The 23,086-nt window shown below is 38.7% G+C and overlaps 1 protein-coding gene across 2 annotated transcripts in view; it reads left to right on the forward strand.

Annotated features, from left to right (window-relative positions):
- The window catches only part of SNX13 (sorting nexin 13), a 113,830-nt gene extending 102,595 nt beyond the window's left edge, over positions 1–11,235 (forward strand). For both annotated transcript variants that reach the window (XM_024563072.3, XM_024563073.3), the window contains exons 23-26: positions 2,918–3,063; positions 3,324–3,392; positions 5,107–5,219; positions 7,688–11,235. In XM_024563072.3, the coding sequence (XP_024418840.3) occupies positions 2,918–3,063; positions 3,324–3,392; positions 5,107–5,219; positions 7,688–7,935 (576 nt within the window). In that variant the 3' untranslated portion in view covers positions 7,936–11,235. The remainder of the gene's footprint in view (positions 1–2,917; positions 3,064–3,323; positions 3,393–5,106; positions 5,220–7,687) is intronic.
- Positions 11,236–23,086: the final 11,851 nt, after the last annotated feature.

The raw sequence follows: 23,086 nt of genomic DNA on the forward strand, positions 1-23,086 counted from the left end.
GTTAACGTATTTTTAACTTTTCGATAAAGTATATTAATACATGTCCATCATTAATGTGTATGTATTGTAAGTGTTAAGTTTGACGAATTCTTACAAACTGAACCTGCCCATGTGATCAGCACCCTAAACAAGAAACAGATCGTTGCCGGTACCCGAGAAAGCCCCTGATGCACTCTTCCTGTCACTGCCCTCCCCGCTCAGCGAGGGCGATCACTCTCCTGACTTCCACCCTGCTTTTATACTTTGTGTAAATGAGACTGTAAACTATGTACTCCCTTTGGTCTGGCCAGTTTTGCTCAACGTTGTGATACTTATTCGTGTTGTTTTGTGTGATTGTGGTTTCTTTGTTATCGTGGTCTACAGTACTCCATTTTGTAAAGATAGTACAAGGTATTTGTTGTATTATGGGTAGTACTCTTAGGAACATTCTGTTACATGTCTTCTGATTAAAAAAATAAGTACATGTTTCTGTTGGGTCTATACCTAGGAATGGAATTGCTTGGACAGAGGGTATGCAGAAGTTCAGTTTTAATACATACTCTCCAGTAGTTTCCCAAGGCGTTTGTTCTACTTACCTTGCTACCAGCAATGCATGAGAACTCCAGTGGCCCACAGCCTGCCAGTGTTGTGTCTTTTTAACTTGAGCCACTTCGAGTTTTGTCTCCGATGTGGACTTTCATTCCTCTGGTGATGGTGTGAAATGTTGAACACCTTTTCATACGCTCATTGGCCATCTGGGCGTCTTGTCTTCTGGTGTCTAGTGCTTACCCCCATTTTTCTGTTGGTTTGGTTGTCTTGTCTTTTGATTAGTAAGAGTGGTTTTATACTCTGAATAATGATCCTTTGTCAGATGTAAGTATTTGTGTATTGCAAATATCTTTGTGTGCTTTTGTTCACTGTATATACCATTTGTGCCTACTGAAAGGCACAGAGAGATTTGATTTTCTCTATTTATTTTTGTTTGTTTTACCACCCTAAAATTTAGATTTGGCATTCATCTAGGATTGATTTTTGTGTATGGAATAAGTTAGCGGTCTGGTTGACCCAAGCACCACTTACTGAGAAGGCCCTCTTTTTCCCAGTTACTTTGTTTCTCTTTTGTCACAAATCAGATTATTGTATTGGGTTGGCCAAAATGTCCATTTAGTTTATTCCATAAAATAAAAGACACATTTTTCACTTTCACCAATGACTATTGATTTGGGTATTTGAGTATGTTGGCTATCTCCCACTATTGGCTTCTAGTGGGTAGAGGCTGGGGTGCTGCTACATATCTTCCAATGCATGAGACAGCCCCACAGCAAAGAGTTATTTGGCTAAAATGTCAGTAGAACCCAGAAACTTTGCAGAGCACTTTTGAAATGTTTGATTAGTCACAGCACCTTCTCCATACACTGCACAAATCTTTCTTTGTGTTTCAGTTATATTTTTACCTTTCTTGAAACAATAAAGCCAGATACACTAAAAATGTTGCATGGTTTCTTCCATCTTCACCGTTAAAATGACTGCACAAAAATTCACCAATTTTGGTGGGTTTTTTTAAATGCATGCTGATATGACAGCTGACCCAATACAATCTAACAAAATTGTTTCAAATGGAGTTAAAGGCAGCCAAGCACTACTGGAGCCATAGTACAGAAAAAAATGGAATGAACTTTTTGGCCAACCCAATGTTTAGGTCTGGACTCAATATTCTGTTCTATTAGGCATAAAATTACAATTATCTCCCCTTGGTTTCTCATTAAATTTCTTAACAATAAACTTTCAAAAATATAATATTTTTATTTGTTTTTCAGGAATATTTGAGAATGTTTTATTATGAGTTGTGCTGTGGAATATCCATAACATCATGCCTTTTGTTAAGGGTTTTTACAGTTTAACCTTCTATTAAATTGGCATGTGGCACCAAACTTGAATATACTGGATCAGAGAATAGAACAATATTTAGCCTCAGTAAATGAATGTGCCTCTCCTCACCCCTCCCCAATGTCCCGCTCCCCTTGGTTAAGCTCTGAGCTTTCAGTTTGTGAAAGGGAGGGTGCACTAGAGAATGTTCACAACATGACATTGGAAATAACTCATTCTGTTTTCTCAGGATTTGAATTACAACACGAATGAAGAAATGTTCAGAAAGAGTATCTTAGTGATGAAAGAGTTATACACTTTCTGACAATTATATGCAGTTTGTTGTAGTTCTAAACCTGTGCCTGTTTGGGCTTTATATATATATTTTCACACCAAAGCATTATAGTTGTCTTCTGTTACTTTTGTATCATTAATCAAATATTCCCATTATAAAAGTGTTCAAATTTTTACTTGTTAAATGTTAAAATTCTAGTTTAGTGAAATATGGCTTGTATAATGTTAACTTAGCTGTGCACTAGATTTTATTCAGTTCTTTCCCTGAAATTATCTAAAAACATACAACTCACTGACCCAGCAAAGCACATTATTCTGTGTAGACTATTTTTTTGTATTAAATAGACTGTTGAGAATATTTTGTTCTTTTGAAAAAGCTGCCCCAGGAAGTAGGCAAAGGGGTTAGTATTTGCCTTATCGAACTAGTGTGGACCCTACTAAAAGTGAAAGAGCCAGATCATCATCCCCCAAGGTCGTCATGAGTCCCCTTTGAGAAATTGTTTTTCATTATAGTTGTGGGATTTGCTGTCCATATAGGGCCGTAAAATTCTGCGTTCTGTCAAAACAACTGTTAAAAAGGTGTTTCCTAAATTGGAATGAAATGTCAGGCTATGAAAGCTGTAGTATAACTTGTTCTCTGACCTGTGAGATACTAGCAATCATTTTGTAAAAGGATCCATTTATGGTAGATCGATAACTGCCATTGGTTAGTTATCCGTTGTTTGTGGGAGATAGATGGATAGAGGGACATGAGCTCATTTCTCCCATGTTTTGTCAGGTGGATGACAACATTCCACTAAGGGTGATGCTGCTGCTCATGGACGAAGTGTTCGACTTAAAAGAGAGGAACCAGTGGTTGCGAAGAAATATAAAAAACCTACTTCAACAGCTTATTAGAGCCACGTATGGTGATACAATTAATAGGTACCATGTTTTTTTATTCTTTGTTTTTCCACTTAGAGCTGATCTTACTTAGCTTTTAAACTTTTACTTCTGGAAGTGGATTGTTCAACCTTTACAGGAGAATTTCCTTCTCTGGGCCTTTTAAGAACATTACTAAAGCAGTCTGTTTTTCGCAGAGATAATTTGCATGCAAATTGAGTTGCTTACTCCATGGAAGTAGTGATTATTTCATTCACCTTCTAAAATTTTGACCTTGTGCATTTAAATTTCTTTACTTTCAGAAAAATAGTTGACCATGTTGATTGGATGACATCACCTGAGCAAGTAGCGGACTTAGTGAAACGTTTCAGGTATATCTTAAGACACAGTCACTTCTTTCAGGTAGTACAGAGTTTAGCATTGTTATCACTAATTGACTTTGCTTTGCTTTTCTTCTGGGCCATAAAGTTAGTTTTAGTTATCACTGATGAGCAAAGAGACTTGTAAGAATTATAATAAACATTTTGGACATGGGCCTGTTGATCTTTGTTTTCTTTAAAACTAGAATAGAGTATAAAAGAAAAAATTATAAATGGTTACATTTTATCACAGTAAAGTGGCTTTAAAATAATTGAAATATTAGTGTAGACAAGGCATTGTCATATAATCAAATACCTAGTATTAGGGATTATTTTTTCTCAATTGTATTTGCTAGCCTTGATTTAAATGCAAAATTTTAAAAAATATGTATGTCTCTGGCCACAGTTTAATTCTTTAGCTGTATGAACCTCTGAAAAGAATACAGTTTAAGGGCACTGATACTCCAGTTTGTACGTTCATCCTACAAAAATATTCTGAGCTCCTGCTCCGTGCCCAGCGCTTTGTCAGTCGCCAGTTTCAGTTCCTTCAAGGGGAGTGCTGCCCAGCAGAGAACTGGACTGCGTTTCTGGGGGTGAGAGAGAAGCCAGGCATAACTATTCACGGCGTCCTGTGTCTCGAAATAACAGAAGCAGGAGGGAGCTGTTGATATTGAGCACTGTTTGCTTGGTACTGTACCAGCTACTTTAGGTATACTTCCTGATTTTACCGTGTTTCACCAGATAGGGATTTTTGTCTACATTTTGTTATGAGGGCATTGAGGGATAGTCAGGGTAAGCGGCTTGCCCCAAAGCTCGTGTGCTGTGAATAGGAAGCTGGCTTTCTCTGACCTGAAGCTGCGTTTTTCCTCACCGCACCACATCTTTCCAAAAGTTGGGCCACCTGCCCTGGCACGCCGATTCTGTTTCAGGGCAGCTGAGTGATGTTCCTGGGGAGCAGTGAGTCTCAGCCTTGGCTGCACATCGAAATCACTTGTAAAGCTTTAAAAAGCACCGGTGCTTGGGTCCATCTCCAGAGAGTCTGACTTAATTAATCTGTTGGAAGATCTGCACATTAAGATTGTTCAAAGCTCTCAGGTGTTTCTAACGTGTAAAGTTAAGAACAACTGTTGTAGGTTTTCTCTCTCCCTCAGAACCAATTCCCAGGTGGAAGCTTAGTTACTCTGATTAAATTCCTGCTTTTGGCCTCATAAATAAGGAACAAAAATTACCCATGCTGTGAAAGTGAAGGAGAGTGGGTTATATATGTGAAGAGAACATTGTAATCAATCCAGCTGTAAGGTGAAGGTGCCGAATTTGTTTCATACTGACTTAGTTATACGGGAACTGAGGGAGATTACATTACCTAAATTCAGGATTTTCTGGGGTTGTATTTAGATGAAAATGTTCAATCTCGCTGAGATGAGAGGCCAACTTTGAGTTTAAGTGGAAGTGATGTAGTCATTTACATACTCCGTTTTGCTCTCCTTATCGTTTGTTAGTATTTATAAGTTATTTCAGGGCAGAATTCATGTTATCTTTCTTATGTATATCTTTTTACACCTAAAATTGAACCTTGTACTTGATTACTATTTGTTGAATGGCAGTTATATAAAATTTCAGGAATATTTCCTCTCTCTGTTTTCTGTAGAAAATTAGAATAATTTTACCAACTTGTATCATTAGAAAATGAAAATGGTCACAAAATTTATTTGATCTTTTTAAATAGAGATGCCTTCTGGCCAAATGGCATTTTAGCTGAGACTATTCCATGCAGAGATAAAGGTATTCGAATGAGAACAAGAGTTGCAGGAAAAACTAAACTGCTGTCAATTATGCCAGGTGAGTGAACGTGTTGGGTAAAGTCTCATTAATTTGTAAGTTCTGAATTTTTGGCACTGAGCATGCTTGTTTGACTGTAATAACTGCCATTTCATTGCTTACCACAGAGGAAGCAATGATCCAGGCATTTCTCACTTTGTTAACTAATTCTCAGGACACCATTGTGAAGCTAGGCACTGTCAGTTTCGCAGCACTGTTAATTTATGTGAGGAAGCAGAAGCTCAAAAAGGTTAAGTAAGTCACCCACCGTTCATAGCTGGTGGGTGGTGAGATTCTGACTCAGCTTGAATGATTTAAAAGCCTTTCAACCATTTGAAAAAGTGCTTTTACCCACTTCACTTTACTGCCTTGAAACATTTTGAGAATAATTGGATGATAAATATGTAACAGATGAAAGAACTAATAAAGGAATCTAAAGTTTGAGGTTTTCAGGAAGAATATTTGTTGTACTTAAGAGAACAAACCAATTCTTCCCAATAATCCCTTTACTTAGGAACAACTGATTGACCCATTTATTAATCTTTATTAAAACACAGTCCGAAGAACGTACACATAGTGGCATTCTGTTGCTCTGATTCGAGTTACTTCCTTAGTGCGCCGCTGTCTCACCAGTTTAAATTCACTTTGTCCGTTTTGTCTTCTCTCAGTAAGAGAGGCTGTATGATGTAACAAGCAGTTTTGTGTGACTTGGTGGTTATTTGATCCCTTCTTTGGTCATGACTATCTTTGAAATACCTAGATGTCTTCTCTCCACATTTAAATTATGGATGTAGAGACTCTAAAAGATATATTTAAGTTCTTTAACATTATGTAATACCTGTGTCTTTTTCTATAATGTAAAACTACATTTTCATCATAGATTTTAATAATCTACTTTCTCTTCTATAAGTTAAGCTGGAAATTTGGCACATGGCTATTAATTCTGCCCTAATAGACTACACTGTTGCATTTGGAGATAAAAAAAAATATGGAAATAACATTTTAGAAATATAAAAAGAATAACTTAGACTATTATATAATAAACTATGAAAATAAACTTGATCATGCTATAGACTGACTCAGTTTTCAGCTGGAAGAAACCTAATGTGTTTATTCAGTAAATATTTTTGAGAGCATGTCATGTGCCAGACACTATTTTTTGCACTAATCTGTGCCTTCTTGGATTTTACATTCTAGTAGGGGACACAGAAAGCAGACAAAACAAATACAGAAAGTACGGTATGTTCAGACAGTGGTAAGCGCTGAGGTGACAGAGAGTGCAGGGCGAGGGGACTGTCAGGTGAGCTGCAGATGCAGACTGGGTGATCCAGGAAGGCCTCCCTGAGGAGGTGCCACTCGTGTGGAGACGTGGAGGCAGTGAAGGCGGATGTGAAAGTGTAAATACATACCTCCTCGTTGTTTTTAGTAAATTCACAGAGTGTTTGCTTTAAATCATACTGTGCCCATAGTCAGACACACACCTTTTGGAGGTTGCATGCTTCTTCTGAAAGCACTAAAGAGAGTGCTGCAGCTGCGGTGCTGACTGTGAGTAGGAGTAACCGACCACACCTGCTGCTCCGTACTCAGACGCCTCGGGCGCCCCACGTCGCCTGAGAGGGAACGGCCACACTCGCCCCTCCTGGCGGGCACAGCACTGTCAGTTTTCCATTCATTTCTGCACTTTCCCGAGAGGAATCCTAAAATTCAACCACAGGGCACCACCCCTATTTCTTAAATCTGCCTTGTTTTTTTCCCCGTAGTGCTCATTTTTTCACTGATGTTTTCTCCACAAAAGCCAGTCCTTCATCTGTTTGTCCCTATCAAAGTCCTGCCCACGCAGCAAAGGCCACTGCAGTCGTCACTTCCTTGAAGGGACCCTTTCCTTATATTCTCGTGCAGAATCCCCCCATGTACATTTTTACACTTTAGGTATTTTGCTGGCACTTTACTGTGTCACAGGTTTTTGAAATCATAGATCACCTGTCACACACCATTTCCTTATAGCAGGTTTCTCACTGTGTATTGTGCATAATAAAAGTATTTGTGTGATGTTTTAGGGTTTGCAGATCACCTTTTATATCATCTTATTAAAGCTTTATAAATCCTTACAGTTATATGGATGTCGGTTATTATAAATCCCCATTTTACAAATGAAGAAGCAAACTCGGGGTAGCTAAATGTCTTATAGGTGTTAAGGGGCAGGATTGTAACTCAAACGTGGGGTCTCTGAGTCTGGATCCTGCTCTTCCTCTTGCGCTGTAGTGTCTCCCGGGAGCTGTTGCGTAAGTGATGCTGGCTCGCATGCACACGTGTAGATTGTAAGGCTCAGTTACATACGCAGCTGAAACACATTAACTGGATACCTGCTGTTTATCCATTGTTACTCTGCTGGGCACTTTACGTATTTACATGATTTAACTTAGAGCATAGTTTATGACTGGTGTTTCCTTTATTTGAGTAATGAGTTATGTTTATCCTCCCCCATTTAGATGAACTGAAGCACATTATTGGGGCTGAGACAACACGGAAAGGTATTCTTCGTGTTTTTGAAATGTTTCAGCACAACCAGTTAAATAGAAGAATGGTTTATGTCTTTTTGGAAGGCTTCTTGGAAACCTTATTTCCACACTATAAATTTCGTGAACTTTTCAACAAACTGCATTCACGGTCAAAGCAGATGCAAAAATACAAACAGAAACTTCAAACAACTCAAGCGCCTTCTTTACAGAAAAGGTGACACTCCAATCTCTGAAGCTGGTGTTCGTTTTGTCCAGAACTAGTGGGTGGACAGACCTTCTGGGGCTTAACTCATGCACCCCCGTGTCTGCACCCATCTCTTAACATCTCAGTAGATCATCAGTACACCCGCACGACCGTGGTTCTGCTCATCCTCATCCGTCATCCAGCCCCTACCAAGAGAGTTGCCGTGTCTTACATGATTTGGTGCATATTTTTGCAGCATTGAGAGGATACTGTCCCCATCTCAAGCAAGAATGACGTCGGTCTCTTTTGTTTCAGACTAATCAGCATTCTCCAGCAGTGACAAAGTGCCAGAGTGTATGGATGAGAGCTAAGGAAAGCACAAAACAACGGTTCACAGATAACTTGGCTAATTTGTTAAACAGTGGGAGACTGTGCAATGTACAATTTGGAGGGATTTGTGTTGCATAATGATTTTATAGGCCTCTGTCGGCGTTTTGATGTGTTGTAGATTAGTAAGGTGAATGATCTTTGCAACATCAATTCTGGGTGTGGGGAAAGTGACAGAATGCCCTAAAGTATGAAGTAACCTTATACCCAAATTACAGTTTTGTGACATAAAGTAAAACCTAGTATAAAATAAAACCAGTCAAAAACATAATGCGATTGGATTTGTTTATTGGTATAAACCAATTTTTAATTGATTCTTTTATGTGCTTTAAGGGCTCTTATTTTGCTCTTATGGTACTCAATCTATGTTTTTTGTTTTTAGTTTTGTGGCATTCTGTGTGCAAAAAGAAGCATATGGTGGCTGTCATTTAAGTTTCAAAATTGCAGTTTTCTTTAAGAGATTACTGTTTATATAGTAGGGGTATAATTTGTTGAAAGAATTGCCAAATAATTCTGTGATTCTAAAAATATGAAAATTTAAAAGAAAACAGTACTCTGTTGAAAGTTACCATATGATAATTTTAAATTGTGTGATCTAGACATACCATAGGTGATTGCAAAAATAGCAAATTAAAGGATTAAATGAGCTTATTAGTCATATGTAAACATACAAATTCCTAATTCTATTATAGTGTACATATATGAAAATAATGAAAACAGAAGTATAATATTTTTTAAAATATGCTCTTATTTATATTTTGCATAATGTAAACTTCTACTAAATAAAGCAAGTTGGCAAAACCCCTCAGTGTATACATTTAAGTCCCTAAAATAATTTTGTATCAACAACAACAAAATACCTTTTCCAGTTTTGGAGCCTCCGCATTCCCTGTAGTTTTCTCCTTCTCCATTATCCGTCTTTGAAGTCTTTATATTGCTTGTATGCATAGTTTTAAATATTTCCACTGATTTAGGGTTTGGATGTGTCAGCATTTTTTGTTCTAGAAATATTTAACACTAAAACCTTAAAATAGTGAAGCTACTTATCAGACCACTGAGCCAAGATCCTGGTATTAAAAGAATGTCTGGGTGCTTAAGACAAAGGGACAAAGTATTGGTATCCCAGTTATTTGGGAGCTTTAAGATTGGAACAAGATATTATTGTCTTGTTTTCACTTAGATCCTACTTAAGAGTGAGCCTAATAACAGAATAGAGCCTTCCTTTACAGCTTTATAATAATCACATTTATTATAATGCTGGTGTGCATACTGGTAGTATGCATATATTCAGCGCGTGTTGCATGTCTTCAGAATTACATAAAAGAAATCCCTTTCATTGCAACTTGCAAAAGAGAAAAGTTCCCCATCGGCTCTGGTGGAAGAGGTAATATTTCTTCCTCCCAGTGCGTCTCCCCGCTCTGGTCCCTCTCCGTGCCCGGGCTTGAAAACTGAGGCTGTGTGAAGCACGTCTGTCAAAAGCATCGGCATGGCCATAAGTGCAATGACTTTCAGATCCACCCCTGCCCACTTCAGGTATACTTTTGACATAAACAGTCCAAGGGTAAACAGTTCACATCTGAGTCTAGCATGTACATGTGAAAAAACATTTCTAGGTAATGTGCGGAACGCTGGCCATCAGCCAGGGAAAGGAATGTCATGTAAGCTTGCAAATTTTCATCACAGAGCCCTGCCACCCTAACTGCATCATACCAAAAAATATTTGAGTAAATGGGTTTTTAAAATAATTTTTGTTTAAAAGAGTTTATATTTCAATAGCAGAAATGTCAGGTGGTGGTCTTTGTAAGCGGTTGTGCATCTTCTTTATGCACATCTATGTTTTACATCAGAGAGCCTTGATCGTGCTAAAATCAGGCTTTTGAATGACTTGGTCAAGCTGTGTTTAAAATATTTAACCCATAAGTCAAGTACAGTGTACTATGTTTAATAAAGTTATTACAATCTAATTAATGCATTTATTGTTACAATATGAATATATGTGAAGAGGCTTTATGTCTTCTAATATTTGATTTTTGAATGTGTTTTTTAAGTGAGTGGTGCCTTTAGGCAAAAACCTTCAAAATTAATCATTCTTTGTGTTTTATGGTTTTTCAGGTAACAAACTATTTGGAAACCGTCACTACTAACTTTTAATAGTTCATTCACCTAAAAACTTTGACTGTATGATTTAAACATAGCACTTAGATGGGCATTTCCTAGAATTAGGGTGTTCTGAATAGTTGCTGGAAATATTTGTGCCATTGTACAATGGATGCACTTGGTTAGCCTTAATTTTTTTAAAAAGAAAAACATTAAAAACTGTCTTGACTATTTCATTTTGCTCATTTTAAGTTTGTGCTGCCCGTGTTTGGGGAAAAAATCAAACAGTTAAGTGCTACCAAGAAAGTGTACCGATTTTTAAAAAATTAAGATCAACATAAATTTCACAACCTACAAATTTTAGTTTTGTGCAATATTTTCATTTAATGCATGTGTATTTGCGTACTTGTAAAATAAATGAATTTTAATGTTTTGAGATCTAGTTTAAACTGTCTTCTTAACAATCTACATTCCGTTGTTGCTGCATCGTTTTCTTTAAGGACTTGTTTTAAAAGTCTTTTTTGTCACTCCGTGTACTATTCTTTTGTTATTAGTAAAGTTTGCTTATAGGAGCATGACTCCTGTATTACAAGGAAAAAGTATAAAGAGCACATCTTAGGATTATAATTGTTAAAAGATAACTTGTGCATATCATTGTACAGCAAGTGTCAACTGTGTGCCTAATTACTCTACCGATACTTTCCTTCTTTAACAAAGAAGGAACAACAATCAGAATGTCAGCTATTTTTATTGAACTAAAAAGAAGAGTAAAAATTTTATTTGGTTTGTGTTATGTTCTGTCCATTAGAAAATACTAATAAAGTATTAACAAACCTTTTTGTTCAATTTATTTTGTAGCAGTGTATTTTTAGTACTTTAAGAAAGGTGTGCTCAGTGGTGTTATTTTTAGTGTCTCTGTATTTTCCTTTCTTTTCAGTTTGGAAGTCAAGCAGTGCAAGTTCCAGGTGATAGATGAATTATTGAGTGATTACTGACTTACAGCTAACTGAATTCATTTTCCTTTTCTGGGGCAAGTAATTTACTACCATAATGTTAAAGAAACTTCATACTTCCCTGTCATTCAGAATTACAGTTTCCTTATAGAAAGATCTACAATAATGCATTAACAAGTTTTACTTGATCTCATTTTTAGCTTACAGTCTGCCTAATATTTTAGACGTTTCAGTTCTAACAGCCGTTACTCAGCCATGTAGCTCTATCCGGTTGGTCATAATGCTCGCAGCCTTCTTGGACCTGTATCCACGGGCTTCTCAGACATCAGATGTGATTACTGCTGCCTTACCAGGGACAGGCATTGTATTTCTCAAATGCATACTATGAAATATTCACCCCCTAAGATGTTGTTGGGAGGATAATTTTATACTTTTATGTGACTTATGCAAATCTACATGCTATCCAAAACCCTAAAATGTTCACAATTCAGATGAGTATATCAAAGGTTCTGAAAAGTTCTATAATAAATAAATCTGTTTACCTGACTTCCCAAACTTAGTTAACCATGGAATCTCTTGTCATAAAATAATAGCTTGAGGATAATGTTCCCAAGGAACATGGTTTGAAAAAAATCTTAGTAAGGGAGAAGTAAAAGGTGAAGCATCTTTAGGGAATATAAACTCTCTAGACAGAACACCGATGGATTTGGGACACAAAGATTTTTTTATTGCCTATCTTTCCAGTGGAAAGTTCAGTTATTGGAAGAAAAAGGAGAATATGGAAAATTAATGGCTGATTATATAGTAGATATTAGAACTGAATTCAGCCATTGGTACCAGAATAATGAACTTGGGGACAATAGAGTATGTCTTACAAAAAGTGGGAAGATTACTTGCCGAGGACCTTGTGCATGGGATCAGCAGAGAAGTAACTAGGAGATGCAGGGGCAGAGAGATGTAATACTGTACAGTTCAGTTTTTAAAGTGTGTGCCAGGTGTTGACCTCTACCTAATGGCAGATGCTATGTTTGATCTAGGGAAAATTGCAGCAGCTGACAACCTAGTCTTTTCCAAGAAAAAAATGAATAGAAAAAAAGAATGAAAATTATACATAATAACTTATGTCTATCTGCCAATGCACAGTGTATAAGAAATGTACGAAGCGTGGTATTTTAAGTTGGTGAACATGACCTTTCACAATATCATCAGGTGGAATAAAACAGTAGGGCTATCTTTTGGAAGTGCCCAAGACCACTCCCTGGGTGCATCACGAGGAGGGCTCACAGAACTCAGCCTAGAGTCACACTCACAGCTAAGATCTGTTACAGCAAAAAGATACAGAACGTCAAAGGGAGAAGGTGCATAGGGCGAACTCGGAGGGCAGCGAAGCTCGAGCTTCCCCGGTTCTCCCGGTGGAATCTCTCAGGATACCCTCACCCCAAGCAATGAGCTGTGGCAATGTAAGAAGTGCTGCCGACCAGGTGAGCGCCTCCAGGACTGCCTGTAGTGTTTCTAGGAGGCAGGTCGTGGAGGCAGGCACCCTCTGCATGACCCTCAGCAAGATTCCGGCCTCTCAGAAGGTAAGCATGCCTTTTGCATATACCATATATACTTTGTACAAACAATTTCGCCATAGGGAGCCACTTTTATCATTTTGAGGAATCCTGAAATGTAAGTTCTTGGATGCCTGAGACCAGGACCTTACCTTGTATGCAAACCCTTTCCAGAACAGCAGTCCTACCTGCTGTGTTAACTCTTCTGTGCAATTACATACCTTGATGCAAAGAAATGGCTAATAGAAAGTGTTGAGTTGCGCTGAAGGCCAGTGAAATTTGTCCGTGTCAAAGCCTCTGTACCTGGAAATAGAAACATGGCAGAATTTAGATGTAGAGAAAAGAGAAAAAAGATAAAGTGATATTGATACGGATATATAAGAAGCCAGAGAAACAGATTCTTGTGTTTCCAATAAAGGTTCCCATAGCATACAACCTTTTGACGTGTAGATACCATTATCGTTAGCTCATAGATGGGAAAACTCAGGCACATGGGTTGAGTCAATTATCCAAAGTTGCAGAATGCGTAAGTCCGGGGTGTCAAACTCATTTTCACCAGGAGCCCCATCAGCCTTGCGGTTGCCTTCAAAGGGCCGAATGTACTTTCTACCCCTTAACAGTTAAGGAGTAGTTACATTTACATAGTCCTAAAATTATTTCGGCCTTTTGAAGGCAACCTCCAGGCTGATGGGGCCCCCGGTGAAAATGAGTTTGACACCCCTGGAGTAAGTAATCAGGCTGAAAACAACCCAGGTGGTCTGGCTCTAGCGTCTATGCCAGTTTCCCCACAGCAGCGCTGTTGCCACTTGGGGCTGCGCGGTTTGTAGAGGGAGCCGTCCTGTGTGTTGCGGTGTGTTCAGTAGCATCTTCAGGTTCTATCTGCTAGGTGATACCAGTGGCACCCCCCTCCACCCCTGATTGTGACAACCAAATATGTCTTCAGACGTGGTCAAACGATGTCCGGGGACAAAATTGTCTCGGTTGACAGCCACTAACTCTGCTCTCAGGCACAAAAACAAGATAAAGTAGGACTAAAGACTTTAATTGTGGACACCTGTGTCTTTTCTCTGTCAGCAAACACCTGACAACTTTGTGGCTTGCCTCGTATAGGAAAGTGCCAATTGGATGTCTACTCTGTCTTAGGAGGGGGAAGGTATAGAGCCAAATATTTACCTTGTCTTTGTTTAAGTGAGCATCTCACAGTTGAGAAGGGGCTCAGGGAAGAGAAGGACTTTGCAACATGAGATAAATAAAACAGTTCTTTTCTTAGCAGATGGAAAGTAAATGATTCAATGAAAAGTTGCTGCTTTACTCTATGAACTAGGCTACTAACGCAGTAACATTGATACTTTTGGGATATTTGCCTTTCAGATAATTCTTGTCCTTTTTATTTTGTGAGCCAGTCATTTTAAAGCCTGAAGATTCCCTTTCAGTCTTCTCTGCAAGTGAACACCTTTCCTAAATGCTCTTGTTCCTGAGTTTTCCTTTGACAGGTGGATGATCCCCTGGGGCAGCCAGGTGACTCAACTTCTGCACTGATTGGGCCTGCAGGAGTGAACCTCGTTCACAAAAAGAGCTTTAACCCTTGCTGACTCTTCTATTCCCCCACCCCTGGTTCTTTTTGTGGGTCTTGGGCAAATCTGGTTCTGCTTTTGATTAGCACACAGCTGCTTTATAACTCCACTGGTGGAAGCAATGCTGGGAAGCTGATTTTTGTGGTCTGACCTTCTGATTTTTTCTCAACCGGGCATTTGTCTTTCTGTTTTCCTGTTTGAGGGTTCTCAGTATCTACTGGCGTTTTAGCTCGGGCTCGGTCAGGCCGGTAGGTGGTCTCACCTGTGGGATTACGAAGAGCGGTCATTCTGCAGCCCACACCTGTGATGGTGTTTCTTCTGCCACAGGTGGAATGCTCCGTGCCGTTTGTCTGATTTACACAGTACTACATGCCAAAAAAAAAAATTCAAGGAAAACTGTTTTTGCCTGCTGGACAGAAAGCAGCTCCCTGCAATCTGTGTCTCTGGCCTCCCTCCTTCCAAAGCTGCTACAACAAGTTGGTGAGTTTTGTTCTTTATTTTTGATTCATGGATGAAGTTGTACGAGTGAGCCTGTTACCTCTTTCTCTGTGTGTGGGTCTTTGTGTGTGTACATAGAAAAAAAAGCGCCTTTTCTCTCCTTGTAATTAGCCATTTGCAGAATGGTAATTAGCCTTTTACAAATGGTCTGTTTATAACTGTAATAACTGGGTTTGTGGCATTCACCTGCTTTATTGTCTCAACACTTCTGGAAATTAATTGGGCATCAAAACTGATTATTCATATGCACTACTGGGGGTATCTAATTCAAATATATAGATTTACCATCAAATAAGAAAAAGTTGGAATCAGTTCCTTGTGGTTTTAGGGTAAGAGTTCAGACTTTAGAATGCTCCTGGTTTTGTAGTTCTGTGGATGAGTGTGTGGTGTGGGACTGCAGATTGGAGGGGAAAGGAGGCTTCAGACTCGCTGGGGTCTTCGGGACTTCCTATGCAACCTGAAGGATGCTGAGCAGCCCGACTTTTTTCCTCAGCTCTTTAAAAACAAATGAAACATCACAGCGAACCAGATGAAGATAGGAAAAAGAGCCTTGTGTTAACAACAAAACAAAACACGCACACATGTATAATAGGAAGAAATCCAGCACTAAATTCCTCCAGAGTTCTCTTGCTTGCCCAGGAGATGGGTAAAATGCTTTTATTACATGGATAGGAAATACTTTATATATGTGTGAATAGACATATGATGCCTGTTATCTCCTAATTTATAATCAGTTGGGCTATAACATCTTAAATTTAATGAAGCTCCTACTTTGAATGCATAAATAGACTAAATGGGACTTAAAAATTTGAAATGAAAGAACCAAATAATTTTCAGAGAGAAAGGGAAAAAAATCCAACGAGCAAGTTTTACGGAAACTCGAATACTTACCGAAGGAGGTCAGCGAGAAAAGTTAGCCATTCCTTAAGTGTCTTGATTGCTAGGATACAAGACAAGAAACAAAGGCATGCCCGTGTTACCCGTTAGCAAGAAGAAGAATGCTAAGACCTCGTTAGGTATGTAATTAGACATGTAAATACAGAAAATATTTAGATACTATTACTAAACAAAGGGAATACTTGGACAAATTAATTTTAATAATTTTGCTTTAAAACAACTAAATGTCTTTGCCCTGGTATGACAAGTAGTACTACTCTAAAGTTTCTGATTTCCACACAACTGGGATATGTTTCCCCATGGAAAGCCTCATCTGAAAGCCATCAATTTCCTACACTGATTCAATGGATCATGTAAGTTGTCTTTATCTCCACAAAACACTTAAAATTGTGTAAATGTGCAATTGTATTTGACTAAATTAGTCACTTTCATCATGGGGTGGCTTTACCCCTCATGGGACACTTAGGAATTTCTGGACATTTTTGATTGTCAGCATTGGAGAGGTCGCTCCTCGCATCTTAGAGTGGAGGCCGGGCCCTGGCTGGTGTGGCTCAGTGGGCTGAGCACGGGCTGTGAACCAAAGGGTTACTGGTTCGATTCCCAGTCAGGGCACATGCCTGGGTTGCAGGCCAGGTCCCCAGTAGGGGGCACATGAAAGGCAAACCACACATTGTTTCTCTCCCTCTCTTTCTACCTCCCTTCCCCTCTCTCTAAAAGTGAATAAATAAAATCTTAAAAAAAAAAAAAAAAGCAGAGGCCGGGGTGCCATTAAACATCCCACAGACCCCGCAGCAAAGAACTGTCTGGTCCAACATGCCAGTGGCACTGAGGTTGCAAAATCCTGAACTAAGAGAAATTATTACAGCTCTATAAAACATTTTTTCCTCTGACGCTACAAATCATAAGGCAGTGTACATAGTTATTGCATTTACAGCGCCTATGTAGAGAAATTGTTATATCTTTGAACTTCATTTATGCTGTTGAGTATATCAATAACTCATTCTTTTTCTTGTAAATAGTACCCCATAGTATGGGTACATCCAGTTGTTTCATCTCCTCACCAGGTGGAGGACCTGGGTTATTTTAGGATTTTGGTAATTACGAATGTTCAAGTGTTGTATAATAAAGAACTTGGTCTCCATTCCTGGTTCCTGGGAGGCAGACTCTAAATCCATGGACTTCCCTGAGTAATAGGAGTGTCTTAGCTATTTATTCATGAGCCCCTGAGTTTATGTTAATGAGATAAGTTGACTTAGGATGCCAGTGCCAGCTGGTTGGTCCATCAGCCTTATTTATGACTAAAAGTTGGGGACTTTGGGCCAGCCGACCTCTGGGGAGGGGAGGAGTCCTGGAGATGGAGTTCAAGCACACATGTGGCCAATGATCCAAACAATCCCATCTCTCTCCAATGAAACCCCAGGAAGAGCTCTGGACGTCAAAGCTCAGGAGAGCTTTCTGGGTGGAGGGAGAGCGCATTGCTGGGTTAGGGCCAGTAGTGTGGCCACACCATTGTCTCTCTTCAATTGACTGGTCCTGATTTTTATTCTTTATAGGAAAACTGTAATTGTAATTATAATGCTTTCCTGAATTCTGTGAGTTGTTCTGTGAATTATCAAACCTGTGGAGACGATTGTGGAAACCCCTAGATTTGAAGCCAGTTAATCAGATATACAAGTAGCCTGTGGACTCCCAGGTGTGGCTGTCAATCAGACTAAGGGCAGTTGAGTTGGAGACTGTGCCTTTAAACCTGTGTGATGTGAAGGTAACTGTGAGTGGTTGACGTTAGATGTGTATTGCCACCAGGTGGTATTGGAATAAGCATTCCTGTTCAAATCTCTGTGTGAACATATGCTTTCATTCTGTTCTCTTGGGCAGATTTCCAAGAGATTGCTAGGTTGTATGGTAAGTATATATTTAATTTTAGTAGAAGTTGCCAAACTAATTTTCCAAAGTGGTTGTAGAATTTTACATTCCCACTAATAAATTATGAGAGTTTCAGTTGCTGTGCATTTTTGCCAGCACTTGGTATTAAAAGATTTTTTTTAATTTATCAATTCTCATAGTCATGTGGTTGTCACTTATTGTGGCTTATTTGTGTTTTTCTGATGAATGATATGTTGTGCATTTTTTATGCTTATTTGCTGTCTTGTTTCTTCTTTGGCAGAGTATGTGCTCAAATATTTTGCTCAGTTCTTGAGTTGTTTTCTTATTAATGAGTTCTGAGGGTTCTTTATATATTCTGGAAACACGTTTTTTAGCAGATGTGTGTTTCGTAAAGGTTTTCTCCCAGTCTGTAGCTTATCTTTAATTTTCTTAGCAGTGTCTTTCAAAGAACGGGAGTTTTAAATTTTGAAGAAGTGTAATTTATCAATTTTTCATTTTTAGTTCTTCTGTCTTGTTAAAGAAAACTTTGCTCAACTCAATACCATAGATATTCTCTTATGTTTTCTTTCAGAAGTTTCAGTTTTGGATTTTATCTTTAGGTCTGCAGTCCATCTCAAATTGTATAAAGCATGAGGTATGAGTTCTGATTCCCTTGTTTGGTTTTTTTTGCATATTAATGAACAATTATTGTTGAGCCATTGTTGCAAAGGCTACAAACTGGTCCCAACTCTCAAAATTTGGTCATATGAGCCCTCTAACTTGTTTTCTTTTAATTATATTTCATTGATTATGCTAGTATAGTTGTCCCAATTTTTTTCACCTTTACTTCTCTCCAACCAGTACCCCCACTCCCTCAGGCAAGCTCTACATCATTGTTTACGTCCATGGGTCATGTGTGTAAGTTCTTCGGCTACTCCATTTCCTGTACTGTACTTTACATCCCCACGGCTATTCTGTAACTACCCATTTGTACTTAGTCCCTCACCTCTTCACCCATCCCCCACAACCCCCTCCCATCTGGCAACCATCACAACACTCTCCATATCCATGATTCTGTCTGTTCTTCTTGTTTGCTTATTTTGTTTTTTAGATTCAATTATTGATATGTATTTATTGCCACTTTGATGTTCATATTTTTGATCTTTTTCTTAAATAAGTCCCTTTAGAATTTCATATATAATGGTGTAGTCGTAATGAACTCCTTTAGTTTTTTTCTTGTATGGGAAGCTCTTTATCTGTTCTCTGATTCTAAATGGTAGCTTTACTGGGTAGAGAATCTTGGCTGTAGGTTCCTGCTTTTCATGACTGAATATTTCTTGCCCATCCTTCTTGCCTGCAAAGTTTCTTTTGAGAAATCAGCTGACAATCTTAAAAGAACTCCCCTGTAGGTAAATATCTGCTTTTCTATTGCTGCTTTTAAGATTCTCTCTTTAAGTTTGACATTTTAATCATGATGTGTCTTGGAGTAAGCCTCTTTGCATCCATCTTGTTTGGGACTTACTGTGCTTCCTGGACTTGCATGTCTATTTCCTTCACCAAATTAGGGAAATTTTCTCTCATTATTTTTTCAAATAGATTTTCAATTTCTTGCTTTTTCTCTTCTTCTTCTGGCACTTTCTCTTGTTCTGGTTGGTCATTTTTTGCCTCCTTTTGTTCTAAATCATCGATTTGATTCTCATCTTCATCCGTTCTACTGTTTTTTCCCTGTAAATTGTTCTTTATTTCAATAGTGTGTCCTTCATTTCTGACTGGTTGTGACTACTGACTACAAAACTCCACCCTCCTTGGAGGATCAACTATGCAGGGCCAGGGTGGTGGTGCTCCATTGTGGTCTGTAGCTGTCCACTGGGTGGGCAGGCCAGAGGGTTCCTGGATGGTGGAGGCCAAGGTCAGCATCTACCTGTGTTTTGCCCACTGCCACCCACCTGAGCTATAAAGCAATCTTAGGTGGCTGCTACTTGTGCTGGGCCTGGGGCCACTTGGCAAGAAGTATGGAGGCTGGGTGCTCACTGAGGCTGGGTGTTGCTTGTTTGAGAGGATTTAGGAAGTTGTGAAGCATGAGCCAAAATCAGCCGTTCATATTGAAAAGCAGCTTGGGTGGGCCTATAAGTTGTGTGGGACAGAATCTCTGGGGATCTCCAGGGTGGGGCAAACAGTGTTAGCCAGGTTTAGGGAGTCTCAGATATGGCACCAGCCTGCCAGCTCTGTGGCTCTGTGATGGGAGGGTTCAGAAAAGAGACAGTGGCCTCTACCTGCCTTTCTGTCTGGGAGAAATCTCTCCCCCAGTTCTTTCCTTGATGCCAGACACTTCACTTCCTTCCTGTATGCCACTGGTGCCTTTCAAGCTGCTTCCCCCGTGCTGGAGCTCAGAGGAAGTGAGTCTGAGTAATTCCGTGTGTGGGCTCTTTAAGAGGAACTACTTGGGACTCCAGAAGTTCCTTACACCAACTCAACTCCTGCTGGTTTTTGCAACCAGAAATTATGGGGCCTTATCTTGGCACTGGCACTGGAATCTTGGGTTGGGGGGTCTTGTGTGGAGCTCGGTCTCCTTGCTCCCAAAATCTCTCTCCCAAATTTTTATCCACCACACGTGGATGTGGGACCAGCCCATTCCATGTCTCCTCCCCTCCTACCAGTCTGGACGGATGTGGTTTCTTTAATTCCGTATTTGTCAGACTTCCTTTCAACTCAATTTCTGATGGTTCTGAGTGATGGTGGTTCTATAGTTTAGTTGTAATTTTGATGTGGTTTTGTGAGGTGGTGAGCCATGTTTACCTATGGGGCCATCTTGACCAGAAGCCCAGAAATCTCCTCTAACTTGGTTTTGTTTTTTCAAAATGCATTTAGCTATTTGGGCCCCTTTATGTCCCTATACACATTTCAGAATCATCTTGTCTGCAAAACAAAACAAACCCCAAAACACCCTAGGAGGGTTTTGACTGAATTGCATTTAATCTATAGCTCCATTTAATGACAGTTGCATCTTAATATTGAACCTTCAAATCCATGACTAGGGTGTGATTTCTCTCCTCAGTGTTTTATAATCTTATTGAACAAATTTTACATATTTTGTTAGATTTCATTCATGTTTCAAGTTTTTCTTTTTTGATTTTATTGCAAAAGATACTATATTTTAATTTCAATTTCCAATAGCATTGCTGGCAGATAGAAATACACTATTCTATATTAACCGTATAGTCTGTGACCTTGCTAAAGTCACTTAAGGATTCCTTGGGATTTTTTGCAAAAACAGCCATACCTGTTGAGAAAGACAGTTTTAAATCTTTATTTCCAATCTGTATGCTCCCTCCCCCTCTCTCGCTTTACTTCCCTGGCTAGGAACTCCAGTATACATTGCTAAGCAAGACCAAGGTGAGAGATATCTTTGCCTTGTTCTTTCACCATTAAGTTTGGAGGTTAACTGTAGGCTTTTGGTAGACGCTGTTAGACTAAGGGAGTTGCCTTTTATTCCTGTTTTCTGACAGCTTTGATTACAACTGTATATTGAAGTTTTTAACTCTTTTCCTGCACCATATAGTTATTTCTAGTCTGTTGATATGGTCAATTACATTGCTGATTTTCTAACGTTAAATAAACCTTGCATACCTGGGATTAATCTCAATTGGTCATGATTTATTATCCTTTTCCTATGTTGCTGGATTTGAACCACTATTAAACTTTTTTATGGCTGCGATCATAAGGGGTATTAGTCACTGGTTTTCTTTTAAAGTCTGGTTTTGATAACAGGATAATGGTTTCTAAAGTGAGTTGGCAAGCGTTTCCTCTTTTTCTTCAATATATTCTCAAAGAATATGTGTAAAATTGGTATTATTTCTTCCTAATTGTTAGAACTCATCTGTGAGGCCATGGGATCTGGAGTTTTCTTTTGTGGAAAGCTTTGGATATGAGTGTAGAACTATTAGGTTATTTTTTTCTTCTTGAAAATGCTTTGGTAGCTGAGGTCTTTCAAGGAATGTGTCTGTTTCATCTAATCCAGGATTTGTCAACCAAGGTGGCATTTGGGTGGGATAATCATTGGTTGTGGGAGGGCCCTGTGCACGATAGGGTGTTGAGCTACCTCGCAGGACAGACAAAAATGTGTTCCGACACTTTTGCCAAATGTCCTCTGTTGGCTGAGAACCACTGATTTAACTTATCAAGTTCATTGGCATGGTTTCTTATAATATTCTCCTATTTTTAATGTCTATAAGATCCACAGGAATTTTCCTTTGTTTATTGGTAATTTGTGTCTTGTTCCCCTTCACTCCATCCTCTCTCTCTGATCAGATTGGCTAGTGTTTAATCAATTTAATTAATCTTTGCAAAGGACTACTTTGGGTTTTATTGATTTTCTCTGTTGTTTTTCTGTTTTATTTGTTTATGCTCTTATCTTTACTTCTCTGTCCTTCTGCTTAATTTAGGTTTAATTTGGTCTTCCTCTTCTAGTTTTAAGGTGGAAGCTTAGAGCATTAATTTTTGAAACTTTTGCTGTTTTCTAACATAATCTTTCATTACCATAAATTTCCTGCTAACTCTGCTTTAGTAGCGTCCCACCAATTTGGGATTATTTTGTATTCATTGTCATTCTGTCCAAATGATATTTCATTTCTATTCGACTCTGCCTTTGGCTCATGGGTTATTTACAAGCACATTTAATGTCTAAACATTTGGGGATTTTCCATATATCTGCTATTATTAATTTCTAGTTTAATTTCATTTTGGTTAGAGGACATATTTCACGTATATATAAAACATTATTTTAAAGGTAGTGAGGTTTGTTTTGTGGCCCAGAATATGATCTATCTTGGTTAATCTTTCACATTTACCTGAAAGAGTGTGTACTCTGTTGTTATTGGGGGAGGGTCCAATGCCTGCCGATAGGACCAGTGGATTGGTTGTGGAATTAAGGCCTGTATCTTTATCAATTTTAGTTTTCCGCTTTGTCTTCCAATTACTGAGAGGGGAATGCGAAAATCTCCCATTACAATTGTGATTCTCTGTTTCCTTTTCATGCTCTTAGGTTTTTCTTCATGTTTTGAAACTTTGTTCATACACATATATTTAAGATTTTTACCTCTGCATAATGCGTTGACCCATTTATTATCGCCTGATGCTTCTCTCTATCCCTGCTACTATTCTTTGTTCGTGTGTCTGCTTTGTCTGATGTTGTTAAAGGCCTTTAAAAAAGAGGCTGCCAGCTGGATGTAGCCCAGAGGCTATAGTATATTGACCCTGCTTAAAATGTTTCTTGTTGACAAGACCTTGTTGAGTGTTGTTGTTATTGTTAGTTACTTGGTTTTTAATCTCTGAATTTTAATTTGGGAACTTAAATCACTTATATT

This window comes from Desmodus rotundus, chromosome 6 (assembly GCF_022682495.2).
Source record: "Desmodus rotundus isolate HL8 chromosome 6, HLdesRot8A.1, whole genome shotgun sequence".
Lineage (NCBI taxonomy): Eukaryota > Metazoa > Chordata > Mammalia > Chiroptera > Phyllostomidae > Desmodus > Desmodus rotundus.